This window comes from Ursus maritimus, unplaced genomic scaffold, assembly GCF_017311325.1.
Source record: "Ursus maritimus isolate PB19 unplaced genomic scaffold, ASM1731132v1 scaffold_1, whole genome shotgun sequence".
Lineage (NCBI taxonomy): Eukaryota > Metazoa > Chordata > Mammalia > Carnivora > Ursidae > Ursus > Ursus maritimus.
Window position 1 is genome coordinate 27194914 of NW_024423343.1, and position 17236 is coordinate 27212149.

The 17236-nt window shown below is 38.8% G+C and overlaps 1 protein-coding gene across 2 annotated transcripts in view; it reads right to left on the minus strand.

The window, feature by feature from the left end:
* The window catches only part of PTH2R (parathyroid hormone 2 receptor), a 49509-nt gene that overhangs the window by 11906 nt on the left and 20367 nt on the right, over positions 1-17236 (minus strand). For both annotated transcript variants that reach the window (XM_040641293.1, XM_040641284.1), the window contains exons 5-6: positions 15981-16041; positions 7920-7986 (exon numbers count right to left, since the gene is read on the minus strand). In XM_040641293.1, the coding sequence (XP_040497227.1) occupies positions 7920-7986; positions 15981-16041 (128 nt within the window). The remainder of the gene's footprint in view (positions 1-7919; positions 7987-15980; positions 16042-17236) is intronic.

Genomic DNA, 17236 nt, shown 5'->3' on the forward strand with positions numbered 1-17236 from the left:
TAAAGGATAATAGTTATTATATAAATATAACCAATTGCCCTTTTGGAAATGAATTCCCAGCTTCTGCATCTATTTTAGAGGAGAGGAATAACAGAGTGGTTTGGAGGATGCTGTCCCTCTTATGACATATGAAAAGTATTGGGTCAAGTATAAGGTGTTTTTTGAAAAAGCAAGTGGTGGGAGGAGATGGATGAAATAGATACAGGGGATGAAGAACACATATCTTGATGAGCACGGAGTATTGTATAGAATTGTTAGAACATTATGTTGTATACCTGAAACTAATGTAACACTGTCCATTAATTACACTTTAGTTAAAAAAAAAATTTTAAAACACTTCTCAGATACACACACACATGAACAAGATGCTGTATGACAAAAGGCCCCCAGTGTAGGCGGTCAGATTGAATTCAAAATATTACAGGTGTGCGCACCCCCAGAGACAATCAAGTTCTGGTTTTAAAATGGGGGGAGGGGCGCCCGGGTGGCTCAGGCATTAAGCGTCTGCTTTCAGCTCAGGGCGGGATCCTGGCATTCTGTGATCAAGCCCCACATCAGGCTCCTCCGCTGGAAGCCTGCTTCTTCCTCTCCCACTCCCTCTGCTTGTGTTTTCTCTCTCACTGGCTGTCACTCTCTCTGTCAAATAAATGAATAAAATCTTTAAAAAATAAAAATAAAATAAAAAAATTAAAATGGGGGGGAAAGTGTTGGTAGGATAAGCCCTTTTATGTCTGAGGGTCTCAAAAGAAGTGAAGAGATCAAAAATGAAGAAAAAGAAAAGATCTCCAGATCCAGGTCATAAGGAGTCCCTTTATTCAGGAAGACATCTGCAGTCCAGAAAGGGCTACTACTTAGGAATAGTGGAAAAGTGGATTGCCAAGAGTAGGTTTGTGTCAGTGACAGAGCAACAGCAGGAAGAGAAGAACCAGCAAGTTCTGTATTCTTGGAAATAAATCATCTTGTAGAGTTTCCAACCATTTCTGGAATTTGGAGAATTGCGGATGTTGGGTAATTCGCGTGCCCCACTCCCGGATACAGACGATCAGGTGGATCAGCCCTTAAGTCCTGCCACCTTCTTTGCCATCCCACCACTGACTGTGCTGCAGGGACCTCTCATCTGTCACTAATTTCACAGCTTTCTATAGGAACCAAGGGCTGAGTCTTGAGTCCCATACCCTGGAGGAAGGACAAAGGTGTGCTGTGAGCTGATGGAAGGATTCTTCAGGCTAGTAAGAGCTGCCATTTGTTGAGCGCTCAAGTTTAACTCACATGATTGGGACAAGCATTTTTATGTCCCTTTATCATGGATGAAGAAATACCAGCTCAAAGAGATCAAGTGATCTGACCTACGCTACCCAGCTCTCGGGGGAATCTGAACCATCATGTCTATGTGAGTCTGTACTGTGAATTCTTCACCACCACCTTATACTTTCTCTTCGGGAGGGTAAAAAGATGCAAAACATGAGAGCTGAGGATCTCCATTCATCCTCACCCACAGCAACACCTGGCTCAAGACGCAGACTAGTTTTCAATAAGAGAGTGAGAGCTGCTCACAGATGTCACATGAGTGCTTCTTTTTGAATGGCCACTTATGTCGTGCCCCACTAATTCCACTCTCCCTACGACCACAGTCCCCAGCAATACGATGCAGCTGGAAGTGAAAATGGTGGGAATCGATACCGCGTAATTACTGTGCAAAGGACAAAGCAGTGGGAGCTGAGGCTGGCAGCACTGTGGAAGCAGTGCCAGCTGGGGAGTGTCACCGGTCATTCCTGTCCCTGGAAAAGGAAGAATTACAGATGGCTTGAGACTGGCCGATCCTAAACTCCATCCCTATCAAAAAGCCCATGACCAGGAACTCTGTTCTCAGGCCGGTAGAGCACACTAAATAAATACTGAAACCTGGCAGAAATGTGACTAAAGAAGATACACATCCAATACGTCTGCTTAATAACTAAGAAGATGCACTGAAGGATAATGAAGTGGATCGCGGAAAGAATTAAGAAAAACTAAGATTGGGTAAAACGTGTTGCCTTAAAAGATCAGTTAACAAAATATACCCATACACACACATACTGATAGCTCCAACACCGGCTGGGTAAAATTCCAAATAATTACTCTGAATTACTCTGAGTAGGGAAGTATAGAATAAAGGTTAATTAGCAACCAAGTTATCAACTACTTATTTACTATCCTAAGTGTATGAGGTGAATTGACTCTTAGTCTTCACAACAGTTCAATGAGATAAACACATCATTTTCCCCATTTTGTGGGTGAGGAACCTGAGTAACAGCTTCCACAAATTATTCCTGGTCACACAGCCAGCAAGCGGCAGAGCCCTGAGGCCCATGCAGCCTGGATGATGCCCAGTGGGGACTCAACCACAGCAGCATGCTGCCCATAGAAGAGAGTTGAGTTATAGCAGATTGAGATAGAGACAGAAATTTCTTAAGGAGCAGGACGGATTAAGAGAAGATTGGGAAGAATCTAAAATCAAGTTTTAAAATCAATATTAGAAACAGCAAACAGTAGATCTGACAAAGCAGGAGAGCACAGTCAGCAATGTAGAAGACCACTGAAGACTCTTCCCAAATGGGGGGGTAAGGAACAAAGACCCGTATGATGAGGGGGGAGATGCTTACATAGATGACATGGAATTGAGAATCATCAGGCAGATTTATTCCTCCCTCTGTAGGAAAGATTATGATAAATTGCACGAATCAATAAAAATATGAGAGGAAAATTCCTGTGCTAAAGGAAGATCTGAGTCTGTATAAGTGACATTATACACTGGGCAAATGGAATGAAAAAGAACGAGACCAAGTGGAAACTTCCAGTGAGATTTTTAAATGACATTTTAAAAGATGTAGAAATAATTCTAAGAGAAAATTATTTAGAGAGTCCTTGTCTCTCTCATGTGAACTTCTAAAATTTTGCTTAAAGGTCTACTTCCGGCAAAGTACAGATAAAACAAAGAAATAAGAAACTGAGAAGTGAATAAAATGACCACTCATAAGCATTAAAACCAGTCACACATGGAAAAAATTTTATGCAAATACAGTTTTTAAATAATGCAAATATAAACATTAGATTTTTTTCTCAATTAAAAATTTAAAGATGTATTCAAAGTGAACCACGCATGAATTGAAACAAAGAACTCAGAATTTCAGCCTTGAAACCTCTGGCCCCTCAGGCTATCTCAGAGACTTTGTTCCTAGAGTCCCCTTTGCCTGGATCATTCTTCCACTCCCTCTGCTCTCCCTTCCTTACCAGGTTAGCTCATTCCTAGATTTCAGGCTGACTGCCAGCTTTTCTCAGATGTTCCAGCCCCACCACAGCACTTGCCACATTTAAGGGTTTGCCTCACCCACTCTGCTTAAGCTTCAGGAGAATTGGTGTCTATCTCCTCACTGTATCATAGCCATTGCCTCACACAGCAATGTTCTTGGTGTTTAATCAAGATTTGTTAAATGAGTGAATGGATAATTGATTGAACGGGATATGCATTCTCCAAACCCTATAGCAGAATTTTTAAAAATCATCCTCAAATCAACATCAACATGTTACAGGTGAATAAGAAATTGTTATATTTACAGATATTTATTTTCAGAACAAAAATTAATGTTTTCTAATGACTCTAGTTCTCTTAAACACATATAGTTCTCTTAAAACACATAGTTTTAACACATATGAACAAAACATAGACAACAACAGCACAGTAACTTTAGATTCTGTGATTCCAAAATCAAGTGGTTCCTCCTAAATCTATGCTGAAGTCTGTGATTATGTCTAAAATTCAATTCTCTTGACAGGACTTCTTCAAATTAGAACCTGTAAATGCTTATCCTCTAAAACTCCTTTCCTATATTGCTTAGAAATTCTGATCACATTTCATCAGATTTTACTCCCAGATACACAAAATTTCAGGTAATAGAATTTCTACTATTCTAATATCCAAAGCCAGAATTAAGTGAGGGATCCAACTTATATTTAAAAGTTTCAGTGATGTGCCTGGGTGGCTTAGTTGGGTAAGCTTTCAACTCTTGATTTCAGCTCAGGTCATGATCTCAGGGCCGTGAGATCGAGCCCTGCATTGGGCTCCGTGCCTGGGGGGAGTCTGCTTGAGATTCTCTCTTTCCCTCTCCCTCTGCCCCCCCCACTCATGCTTGCTCTCTCTAAAATAAATAATCTTTAAAAAAATAAAATTCAAATTAAATAAAGTATTGCAAATAATTTTTGATAGCATATATGGAGCATATCTATTTACATAAAACCATGCTACATATAATGCAAGTCTGAAAAACAAATATTTTATCCAGAGTTAATATATAAAAAAGCTATAAATATTATCTTAAAAATGGAAGGATCTTTCCCCCATAAATTCAAGAAACAATCTTGACCTGTTTTGGAGTGCAAGTAAAAAGAACATGGTCAAAAAATGTAGTTATAGTTTTCTTTTGTCACACTAGATCTGTGACCTTTATCTGTGTGGGCTTTGGTTTCCTTCTCTAGCAATGAAAAGGTTGCATGAAATGAACTCAGAGGTTCTGTAATCATACAGAACTTGGCTTGTGCTCTTATTTCACCTCTTCCCTCTTACCAGCTTCCCAGGGCATCTACTTTGTACACGGGTTTTATTTTTTCAATATTTATTGAGTGGCCACTATGTGCCAGGAAGTTTGCTAGACACTAGAAATGTAGAAGTTTAGGGAAAATATGGTTCTGGTTCACATAAACCTTATAGCTTAGTGCACAAGACAGACATTCAGCAATCAGAAGTTTTATGCATTATGATGATTTTTTTAAAAAGATTTTATTTATTCATTTGACAGAGAGAGAGACAGCCAGCAAGAGAGGGAACACAAGCAGGGAGAGTGGGAGAGGAAGAAGCAGACTCCCAGCAGAAAAGCCCGACGTGGGGCTCGATCCCAGAACTCTGGGATCACGCCCTGAGCCAAAGGCAGACGCTTAACAACTGAGCCACCCAGGCGCCCCTGCATTGTGATGATCTTGAGAAGGAAAAACCTCACCTTGCTCTATGGGTTGTAACAGACGACCTAATTTAGATCGGAGGCATCAAGGAGGCCACAATGAAGAAGTGGCATTTAAAGCAAGGAATAGAAAGAAGCACATGGCAGACTTCCAGGGGTACAGCGCAGAATATGGAATAGCCCTGAGGAGGCAGAGGTGGACAGGTTCAAGGAACTGAAAGGAAAACAACGTGGCTGAGGTATTGCATGTAAAGGGTGCAGGCACGAGGGACAGGGTCTTCCCTAGACTATTGGGAATGTTGGATTTTATTTAAGTTCAGGGAGCTCACTAGGTAGAGACACTGACCCTGAAGTTAGAATCCCACTCCACCATTCACTAGCTGTGTGATCGTGGGCAGTTTCTTCATTTAGAAGATCAGGTAAACCTATGTCAATAAAGCGCTAAGAACAGTGCCCACTGCCTGGCACTATGCAGAGCTTGTTATTATTTGCATCGTCCTTCCTGGCTTCAGGATACTGAACAGCTGAGAGGAAGGAGCACCTCACTCAAAACGCCGGGATGGGGTTCGGGCCACATCTCTTCCGTTACAGACTGGTTCTACAGTAAAAGGAGGGAATCTTAAAGGGAACTATGATAAATGAATTGTAATACTTAAACAAAAAGGTAACTCTGTGAACAGAGAGGTGCTCTTGAAACTTCTCTGATTTTTTTTAGAAGATTTTATTTATTTCTTTATTTTAGAAAGAGAGGGAGCACGCATTGGGGAGGGGGGAGAGAATCTCAAGCAGACTCCCCACTGAGCACAGAGCCCTGCAGGGATCCATCTCACAACCCCAAGATCATGACTATGATTTTTGAGATTAAATGGATGTCGTGGTACTGGAAAAACACTTGAGAATTCTTGCTTTGGAGGTATCATCATCTAATTCAAGAAGACAAAAATGGCTTCCATCTGTTTTCTTTAAAATGCACGTGCATTGAGTTTACCATCATTTCTAGCTCTCTTTCCTCAATGGGGAATCTTCTAGAACCTCTATAATCACCTAACTTCACTGTTTTTCTTTGCAATTTAGAAACCTCAGCAAATAAACTTCTCATCCGTGTTGACAATGTGAGTAACTAAGATCTGTAAACAAAAAACAAAGCTTTGGTTTAAAATCAACTGTTTCGATGGAAGACGTCCTATGATTTACTTTTGTCCACTGTCCTTTGCTTCAATTCTTAATTTTACAAGGATCTCTTGGAGTTTTAATATGTCTTTTCTTTTCATCAAATGAAAACTCAAACTTAATGTTCTTAAATTTGCCTACATTTTCATATAATATTTAATTATCTCTTATTTCATGATTCCAGTACAAGGCACTGAGGACACAAAAAAGTAGTAAGACCTGAGTTATGCCCTTAAAAAGAGGATGGGAAGCGGATGGACAAGCAAACACAGTGGAGGAGAAACTAGGAAGAAAGAAAATGAAAGGCTGGGAGGCACAAATGAGCACAGGGTATCACTGGATAAAAGGGAAAGCAGAGCAGTAAACACCAGACATTACTTTATAAAGGTACTTTGTATCTTTAAGTTCACTGATGTTCCTCAGGGACATAGTTCATCACTAGATGGTTTGATGGGAGGGTTTATCACTAGACTAAGATAGCAGTACTTCATTAAAATTAAAATGATAAGAGTTCATAAATTTAAGTCATTCATTCATTTATCCACAGTCCGTTTCCAGCCTCTCCTAGGTCACTGAATGGGGTCTAATCTGCTAATAGGCTGTTTTCGCAAGGATACAAACTGGCTTCTCTAAAAGCATTCTATATTTTATTTCCCCCTATAAACATTTACTCAATGGGCGTTTGAAATGAAGAGTCTTTTTCAAGCTTCTCTATTTATCTTTCTGCATTTTTCCTATGACATAAATAAGTTTTTCTCTGATTCTGGATAGATCCTACAAAACCTCAATCCCATTAATAGCTGTCCCCTGCCCAGCATGGCAACGTAATGACAAACCCGGCGATGCATTATGCTGTAGAAAATAAAATGAGAAGAGCGAGAAACTGGAGAACAAAGACCAAAAAAAAAAAATTTAGTTAAAAATTGGGCTGTTGCATTACTTTCAAGTGATTTAACAGTTAATATGGGAACATAGGTCCTCTTTTTAAGATGTTAATAATCTTGAATTAATGCAAGTATAGTTTCTTCATCAAACCATGGAGAAGCTTTTGAGATAAAGTCTTCAAGGGAAATAAAAAATAAACATTTTGGGGAGTTATGTTAGACACAAAGAAGTGTAGCTTTGTTTCCTTTCACTACACACAGTGTAATATGCAGGTGAAATACTACAGGCAGAAAAGTCCTCGCAACAGGCATTGCTTACTCCAGTCTTTTTCCCATGACCTATCAGACAGGATTCTGTGGGATATGTTTCCATAGGGAATCATCTTCCCTCCTTGGGGACAGCATGCCAAGTAAGCTCTAGTCAATGCTTTATAATGAATCGTACTATCATTCTTCTCTCTCTCATAATTCCTCTGTTCTCTGGCTATTTGTCTCCTTCTCCTGACCTACTACCATCAGAATGGTAAAGTAGAGCTCTAACATAATGGATGTAAAGGGGGAAGAGTTTTAGGATCTTCCAACTGCTTGAACTGTTGAATATTCAATATATTGAATATTGAAATATTCACAGGTATTTTGAAGCCCCAGAATCGAACTCAAGTACTAGCTGGTTAAACGGAGGGTTTGTGCTTTCTGCATGGATCTCCATGTCTGCCATGAGTATGGCTATGATCCCCAGCCCAGACTCTCCCAACAGCTATTGCTGTAATGTAAGTCTCCTAAACCTTTGTAGAACAAAGAGAGACAACACTTTCTTCTGGTTTTAGCAGCATCCTTTTTCTTTCTTTCCGTGACACAGGCTTTTAACACTTACCCCAATAGCTGCTAAGATTGGGGCTTGATAAATCCACTTGATGTTTCCAGCACTAAGTTCCCAGCATCTGAGACATGAAAAAGAACTTTCATGAATAAATTGGCAAAACAAATAGGCAGTGAGAATTAAGTAGCATTTTAAGTTTAACTGAACATTCCAGTCTCAAGTTCTTGATTAAAAAATAAGTCGACAAAAAGAAATCCCATAAAACACTCAAACCAGTAAAAAAAATATATAACGGGTCCTGGGTTCTATACAATTAACTATAAAGGATTATAAATATCGTTTATTTTTATAGCAACAAGATTTAAAACCACATTTCCAGAGCCACAAAAAATTATTGTCTTTTAAATGTGGTGCACACAGGGGCGTCTGAGTGGCTCAGTCTGTTGAGAGTCTAATTCTTGGTTTTGGCTCAGGTCATGATCTCAGGGTTCTGGGATAGATCCCCATATCAGGCTCCACACTCAGTGGGGAGTCTGCTTTCCCTCTGCCTCTCCCTCTGCCCTTCCCTCCCACTCTCTCTCTCTCTCTGAAATAATCCTAAATAAATAGATAAATGTGGTGCACCTGATATTTCATTTTTCTTATCACTAGAAGATAAAGTCCTCTTACTTCCAGAAGTTCCAGCAATTTTACGTTATACCTCCACATGCAGAATACTGACAATAATGCGTGTCATTCTTATCCATCGAAACGCAATAGAAAGCTGACAGTAATGCAAATGATTTTTGTTGGTAGGAATGCAACAGAAAGCGAGATGCAAATGGTTTTTGTGCATAGAAATGAAAACTGGTGTGTTCAGTGGGATGTGATTGATCCTTACCTTGTGAATACTGAATTGTTGCATGCATTTATAAATTTATTTCGGTGTTCGTTTTGCTAAATACAGGCATGTGATTTCTTTATTTCTTCTTTGAACAAGTTAATAACATCTTACTGCTTCCTTCAATAATTAGTGAGTTAAAAAATCTTTGACAAGTGCTCATTTTATATCTGCATAAAATCCATGATTTTATCTTTAAAAGTTCGTTTTTAGCAGTCCTTAGTGAAAATGCCATATAATTTACCTATTTGTTATGTTTATCCTCTGCTTCACTCCCACCCCAGCTAGAATTTATTTTCTCCATGAACAGGGATCATTGTTCTTATTTTCTGATGTATTATAGGTGCCTAGAATAACAGAGCATATAGGCAGTCAACAAATATTTATTGCATTGAACTGAATTCAAAATAGGTTTGACTCAATCTCGCTCAGTCTGGTTTATGATGTAGTTCTTACACTGGAATAAATAGAACAGTGTTGAGAAAAACTAGTTTCACTTGAAATCTTAAAGTAGCAGTTTAAAGTGTTTTTATACATGAAAGATACATAAATAAAAGCCTCAGTTTCTTTCTTCTTAGATAACACCTAGCACTGATTGTGGGGATAATAAGTGAAATTTTATAAAGAAATTTTAGGGATATAATGATAATTTTTTAATTCTAGACGATAAACTTATCAAGAAGTTACTTTTAAATTAATGAACAAATTCTGGATAATAAAAAGCTATTTCAACTATTCCTTGAAGGTGAAACATTTTCAGTACATGGGTAATGACTATATTATTTTTACATTTTAATATTTCTATATAGGCAATACATTCTCATTTCAAAAATCAAACTGTATAAAAAGACAACCATTGAGACATCTCAGTCCTTCCCATGTTCCTATCTTCCTCAGCCCCTGCCTCTCTCCTCATAGGTAATGTCTTTTATGAGTTTATTTGATATGCTTCCAGTGTTTTCTTATGCATTTACAGATACAAATATTACAATCTTATTTTCCCCTACCCTACAAAAAATGCAATGTATACTCGGTTCTGCAACTGTCTCTTTCCTTTTATCAGTGTATTTTTTTTATTTCTTTTGATATCAGTACCAAGACAGCTCAGTAGCACAGCATTCCATTGGAAGGATGTACCACAATTGAATCAACTAGACCTCAAGACCAAAGTGTAATTTCAGCCCCACCACATTGAAATCTGCAAAGACAATGGACCTGAAGTTTGCATAACATGGAAATATCAAAGACATGGAAATATCAAAGACAGGGAAATTTTGCACTTGCACATTATTAAACATTTCTTAGCATTATCTGCACATGTCTACGCTTCACATTATTCAACCAGACAAGAAGGATAAAAGAGTGTTCCTGAGTTGTGCAGAACATCTATCACACTGCCCTAAAAAGGTTTTCTACTAAATGAAAAGTGGCATATATTATTATAGGAATATAAATTGAATACTGATTCACTAGCTACAAGACTCCTAGATTCTGTAAATTTTCTTTTTCTTTGACATTTGGTAATATCTTCACAATCTTCTCTCTTTGACTCAATAACATTTCATCATTGTGTCTCCTAACACATTGCAACTCAATTGCACAATTCCAGCTCTGCAAAATACTTATATTTGGAAATAGGTCAAAACCAGTTACCCCTAATAACAGGAAAAACTTGACTTTGGTAGTTTTCAATGTCAAAGCTTCAAATTTGCTCTTTGATATGAAAGGCGACTGAGATTTCAGGTTTGTTTTTTTTTTTAAGAAAATGCTATTAATCCTTGTTTTTCATTAATTCTTCCCTGTCCCAGCTCACACTGTGTTTGGTAACATGGCTCAGAAACTACCCTCTATTCAGACTTTGTAAATGAAATTTTAACACTAGAAAATGCAGAAATGAGTGTCAGTAAAAATGCAGTTCTGAAAGGTGAGGATGAAGCACAGAGGTCTGCCTAGAAGGTAGGACTCTCTACAGTCAGAATTGGGAGCAGGAAATGCATTGTTCTGCAGGCAGGATCCAGGGAAATGAACACTGCATTGTGTCCACAACTCACAATCTGAGAAGAGGAAGTACAGAAGCTCTGAGAGCCATGCAGATTTCCTAGACATGATAGAGGCTATCTTTTCTTTTCTTTTTTTTTTTTTTTAAAGATTTTATTTATTTATTTGACAGAGATAGAGACAGCCAGCGAGAGAGGGAACACAAGCAGGGGGAGTGGGAGAGGAAGAAGCAGGCTCCTAGCGGAGGAGCCTGATGTGGGGCTCGATCCCATAACGCCAGGATGACGCCCTGAGCCGAAGGCAGACGCTTAACCGCTGTGCCACCCAGGCGCCCCTATCTTTTCTTGGTCCTTTGCATTATGGGACCCATCTTTCCTGCAGGCATTCCATTTCCTTTGCATGAGCAGGAGGAAGGTAATAAGGTATCATATAAGGTGTTTTGCTTTTGCAATAAAAAGAAAGAGAAACAAAAATACTCACTTTTTAAGCTCATTTGTCCAATCAAAACTATCCAACTCTTTTACTTTACCTTAGCCAAATAACTTTTGATAGAATTTTAGAACTATAAGACTTCCTTTGTATATTCAATAGCATTTAGAGTGTCTTCCAAAACTGGATCTGATCTGCTTACCTTTAAATGGCCAAGATGCACAGAAAATCAGAGTTCTAGCTTTGAAAGGCCAGATCAGAAAAGGAAGAATCTCAAACTCTTCTAGGAGACAGGAGCAGAGACCCCATTTGTCCTTTGGAGATGCTCAAGGTCTCTCTCTACCTGAACTTTGGGACAGAGCACTATATGTAGGTCAGATTACCCTCAAGGAAACCCACAAAAACTTTCTATCTAGAGACAAGCTAAGTTCCATGAAAAATCAACTTAGGCAATTTTGAAATCATGCCATGTATGTGATAATACAGTTTTATTTTATATGCAAAATAAACATAAAATGACCCCTTAACCCAATTATCACACTCAGATCAGGGCACTATAGAATTCAAGATTGTATTCCGAGTTGATAGGAATAAATATTTTGCAAGAGGAGTCACATGCTCTAACTTTCATTTAATTTTTTACATTAATTCAACTGTTTTAGAGCAATATTCAGTATCAGTTGAATTTTTTTAAAATATTATGTACCTAAAGGATTCTTCAGCTCAAAAACAATAAACTGTTTTCCTTGAAAAACAATAGTTTTTGCTTGAAAATACATATGACTATTAATGGTTTATGGTTTAATTTATGATTTTCAAGAAAGAATACAAGATAACTAAGAAAACTAATTACCTAATTCAATATAAAATGCATTGTGAATATATCTGCTTGCTTTCTGGGCTCAAGACTTGGAATGTCTGTTGAATGGATGAATGAGTCAAAATTGCTACAGGCTTTGAAGATGCAACCTGATGTCTCTGTGTCTTTTATTCATCTCCCAAATGAGGGGACTGAACCAAAAAATGCCTTAGGATTTACCTTCTCTAAAATTCCAAATCTAAGTTACACGGTTCCACATCTCAGGGTAAAATTATTTAGCATTATCTAGTACCTCTTTACTAACTCAACCCCCCCCCCAAGAAATCAAATAGCAGACACTGTAAGTTTTCCTTGACATTTCCAGTATCATTGTACACATACAGCAATGATGCTAATGTTGATAATATTATCCCTCAATTATTAACGCCATATTTGTATAGAAGCTGGAGCTTCCAAAGCCCTTTCATAAATGGGCTCTTATCTGATTTTCAAATCTAGCCTCTGCAGACTCAATCTTACTCATAGCCACAAATATTCTCATTTTACAAATGGGAAGGCTGAGACTGAGGGAAACTGCCACAGATAACGAATGGATTAGAAAATACATTTCGTAGTACTTACAAGCTGCATTGAGTCAAACTTCATCTTTGCTCAATAGACACTTAGCAAATCGAGGAAATAGCCAAATAGATTCATAAGAACTGACTAGCAAGCATTGGAGAGTTCTCTATTGTAAAACACAGAATTTCATCCCTGCCCATTTGTAATTCATAGCTGTTGTTGTTGTTGTTGTTGTTGTTAAATCTGACAGTTCCACATGCACATCAAGAGAAATAGGATAGTATATAAGAAAGGGATAATTATAGAATCTACAAACAAAATGCTACAGGAAGTTGATAAGGAAGATTTTACATGGGGGAAGAGTGCATTTGAAACACACTGAAGTGATAGAGTCCTTGTAGTTATGGTTTTCCTTTCTGAACACCATGAAATGCAGTTACAGTTTTATCACGTGAATGAGAAACACACGTGCTAGTAGACAACGTTGTATGCTTACATGCAATACAAATGCACAAGCTTGAACTCATATCTCAGCAAAAAACGGAACTATTGAAAAGTCCGTAATAGGTGATGGACTATTTCTGATTAAGAGAATAGGAAGAGGGGCGCCTGGGTGGCACAGCGGTTAAGCGTCTGCCTTCAGCTCAGGGCGTGATCCCGGCGTTACGGGATCGAGCCCCACATCGGGCTCCTCCTCTGGGAGCCTGCTTCTTCCTCTCCCACTCCCCCTGCTTGTGTTCCCTCTCTCACTGGCTGTCTCTATCTCTGTTGAATAAATAAATAAATAAAATCTTTAAAAAGAGAGAGAGAGAATAGGAGGAACTACAAGTGGTAGAAGGACAAAGGGTAGATATAATGAAGGTAAGAAAAACTGTCCAGTGTACAATGGGCATTGTCCACCATGCACTCCTCATTACCGGGGGTCTTTAAGCCACTGAAGGGTAAGCAGCAGTCAGTGATATTGTAAAAGGAATCGCTCTACAACCCTCCTCCTCCACAGAAAATAAATACCACTGATCTTAATAGAAACCTCTCGTCTGCCCATAGTATTTATTGAGCCTCTGGAGCCTGACTGTCTAGACAAATTCCTTCTCTATCACTTGTGGCTAAAGCAATGCCGGGTACAACTTTTCTGACCTTGGTCTCATAGGGTTAAGAGAAAGTTCAATTAAATCAATATTTGCAGAACCCTTAGAAAGTGCCTGGAATGTGGGTATCATTCAAAAATGCTAGCTTCATCTTTATTATTACTTTTCTCCAATTTTTCCTCTGCATGCTGGTAATGATCTTTATAAAATGCAAATTTGTTGTCATTATCACTGAAAAAAAACCCCAACCATCATAGTATGACCTATAAAGGTCTGGAAGATTTGGCCCCCATCTCATCTCCGGCCTCATTTTTAAGCTCTAACTTTAGCAGAATCAAGGTTCCACTGCCTTGATAGGATAAATATCATCAGCTAGAAAGGATAAGTCCTGTTTTCTAATGGAATAACAATAAACAAAAACATTATTTTTGACCAGATATCATGTATAGGTATAAATTAATGAAATGATTAAGGGAATAATACTTGCCAATAAGTATTTAATACTTACTATTCTAAGCCCTAGAGTGTTCTATATACATTCTCTCATTCAATCTTACTACATCCCTGTGAAGAGTAATACTCATTTACCCACATTTTATTGATGAGAAAACAAAGCTCAGAGAGGTCAGGTAGTGCATTTGTTGTCAGAGAACCAAGAAGTAGCAGAACAGGCCTGTGAGTTACCTGCACCTGAACTCTTCCTCATCATGTTCCCATTTAGTGCCTCCTAGCTGTCAGGCTCTGTGCTATGGTTTGTCTGTATTCATGTCATCTATACATTATTATCTCTGTTTTATATTAAGAAATGGACATACAAAGAGGTCATGTGTGTTTCCCATGGTCTCAGAACTAATAGCTGAACCAAGACTTGAATTCAGGTCTGCCTAAGTCTGAGAAAAAGCATCCTTCACTATCACTCAGCACCACTGCCCTGTACTTTAATATGCTGCTTTAGGGGTGCCTGGGTGGCTCAGTCAGGTAAGCTTCTGCCCTCGGCTCAGGCCATGATCCCAGGGTCCTGGGATAGAGTCCTGCGTCAGGCTCCCTGATCAGCAGGGAGCCTGTTTCTCCCTTTCCTCCCTGCTCATGCTTTCTCTTGCTATCTCTGTCACTATCTAAGTCTCTCTCAAACAAATAAATAAAATCTAAAATAAAATAAAATAAAATAAAATAAAATAAAATGCTGTTTTAAATTAACCCCAGGCTACTTGAAAATCCTAGTGAATCACTAGGATGGATTCCACTTCTAATGTGTTTATTTTTTAAAAAAACATTTAATTATGCCATAGAAGACCAAAAAAAAGGGGGGGGGGATGGTTTATCACCTACTTCAAATAAGTAGGTGATAGTGGAGCCCATATGTGTTAAATATAAGTATAACTGGGTACTAAATATCCGTGATATACCTGGGGCGCCTGGATGGCTCAGTCAGTTAAGCTTCCCATTCTTGGTTTCGGCTCGGGTCATGACCTCAGGGTTGTGAGATCAAGCCTTCTGTAGGACTCCCTGCTCAGCACAGAGTCAGCTTGAGATTCTCTCTCTCCCTCTCTCTCTGCCCCTCCCTCCACTTGCACTCTCTCTCTCTATCGCTCTCTAAAATGAATAAATAAAATTTTAATAAATCAATAAGTAAATATTCATGATACACCAAATCTTTGAGGCATAAAATATCCCTGATACACAGGAAGTGCTCAATATTCTTGACATCTTAATTTAGCCCCTGATTGGTGAAACCCATGCCCACATATCCGTTGCCCAAAGAACACAAATAAAACCTAGAGCTGTTTAGTAGACTAGGTGGCAAACTACAGCTATGACCAGGCATACTTGCCTCCCATCAATATGAGAAAGCAAACGTGTGTCATTGGCCCAGGACACCTTCTGTCTGTGGCTCTCCTCGCTACAACCCCATCTCTGGTCTTCATACCCACAACATCAAGTGGGGAAGGCGGATGTGGCACAGGTTGAGAGAGGAGATCTGAATATTGCCCATCCTGGGACTCAGGTGGTGTGGTCCTTCCACATGCTTGCATCATAACCTGTGTGTTAACTTATCCATCTCTTTCCCTTTGCTTCTCACAATATATTTTAAAATGATATCATAAACTAAAGAGGTCAAGCATCCTAATCTGGTCTGTGAGTCTTTCTGTTCCATGAGCTCTGGGATGGATAGCTTGCTGGTAACGTATCAAAGCCTCCGATCACATCAAGGTAATTTCCTACATGACATCCCTGAGGGGACATGTAATTAACAATAGCGGCAAGTGTCAATTCCAGGCAGGAAGACAGAGTCTTGAGAAAATCTGAAGCTCTCTCTTTACCTCTCCTTTTTCACTCACCTTGCATCAGCCAGAGTTGCTCGTGCCACAGCCCAGGCCACAACAAATGCTGCTGGGAACCCTGCAATCAAAAAGGGATTCAGAGACCATATTTACTTTAATATTAAGGGAATTTTTAATCTCATACTCAGCACACATAAGAATATACTGGTAAAAGTTGAGAGAGAAAAACAGACACGAAAAATGTTGATATATCAACAAGAAATTCCACTTAGTTTTCTTCTTGTCCACTCAACTATGAGCCAGGTACATTGTTGTCATTTGTTCCTGAAAGTCTAAAGATTGAAAGTTGGCCCAATTTTCCCTTGAAGGATGTAGGATCAAGCTATACGGGCAGGGGATAGAAGTTACTGGGGCCAGAAGCAGGCAGCGGTTGGAGCAATGGACTTTGACTCTTGCCACACGGACAGCTGCATCCTTTCAAGGAGGAGTGAAGCAACATGACAGATGTCATCAGGAGCAGCAGGAGGCTGTCATTTTAAAAAGTTAGAACTTGGCCATTCAAAAAGTGCAAGCCATAGAGAAGCTATACTGAGAAGTTATTAAATTGGGAAGTTTTGATCAGGCTTGCCTCTTTTGGGGGAGTTCATATTGGCTCAAGACAAGCATTTACATGAATTTAGGCTGCAGGGAAGGGTGGCTGCTCTGTGAGTTTGGTGATTTGAGTGTGAGGTATGTATCCCTCATAAATGTTAGACACTATGTGAGCTAGCAATGTCAAATCTATTACACGGACTTTCCAAGAGTCCGAAAAGGCTGCCTACGGTAAAGGATGACTGTTCAGTTCATGTTATAGTTGATTAGACTCTGACATCACACACAAAAAATCACAAATCATAACTTTTAGGGAACATGACAAAACAGGGCCAAAGGACTTAACGGACAACTTCTCATTCTGTGGAATTTATGAAAGTGGTTTAAAGAAAGGAAAGAGAGAGCATAATGGAAACACTGCAGAAGTTAAGAAGCACCTTAAAATGGAGAGAAAAAGTTTTAATCTAACTTAGACCATTCTTTATTAAACACAATATTAAATTCTTTTAAAAACACACTTGTAATTTTTCAAATTTTTTTTTAGCAAAAAAAGTGAAAAAGAATAGGTTCAGATGAAGAACACCACCACTGAAAGTGAAAATAAAATGATACACTGCAATAGAAAACTTGTTGGCCTCCTCAGTGATCATCTAGTTGAATTTAACTTCAGCCTGCCTATGTGGCTATTTAATTTTATGATTCTACATTTGAATTTTATTTAT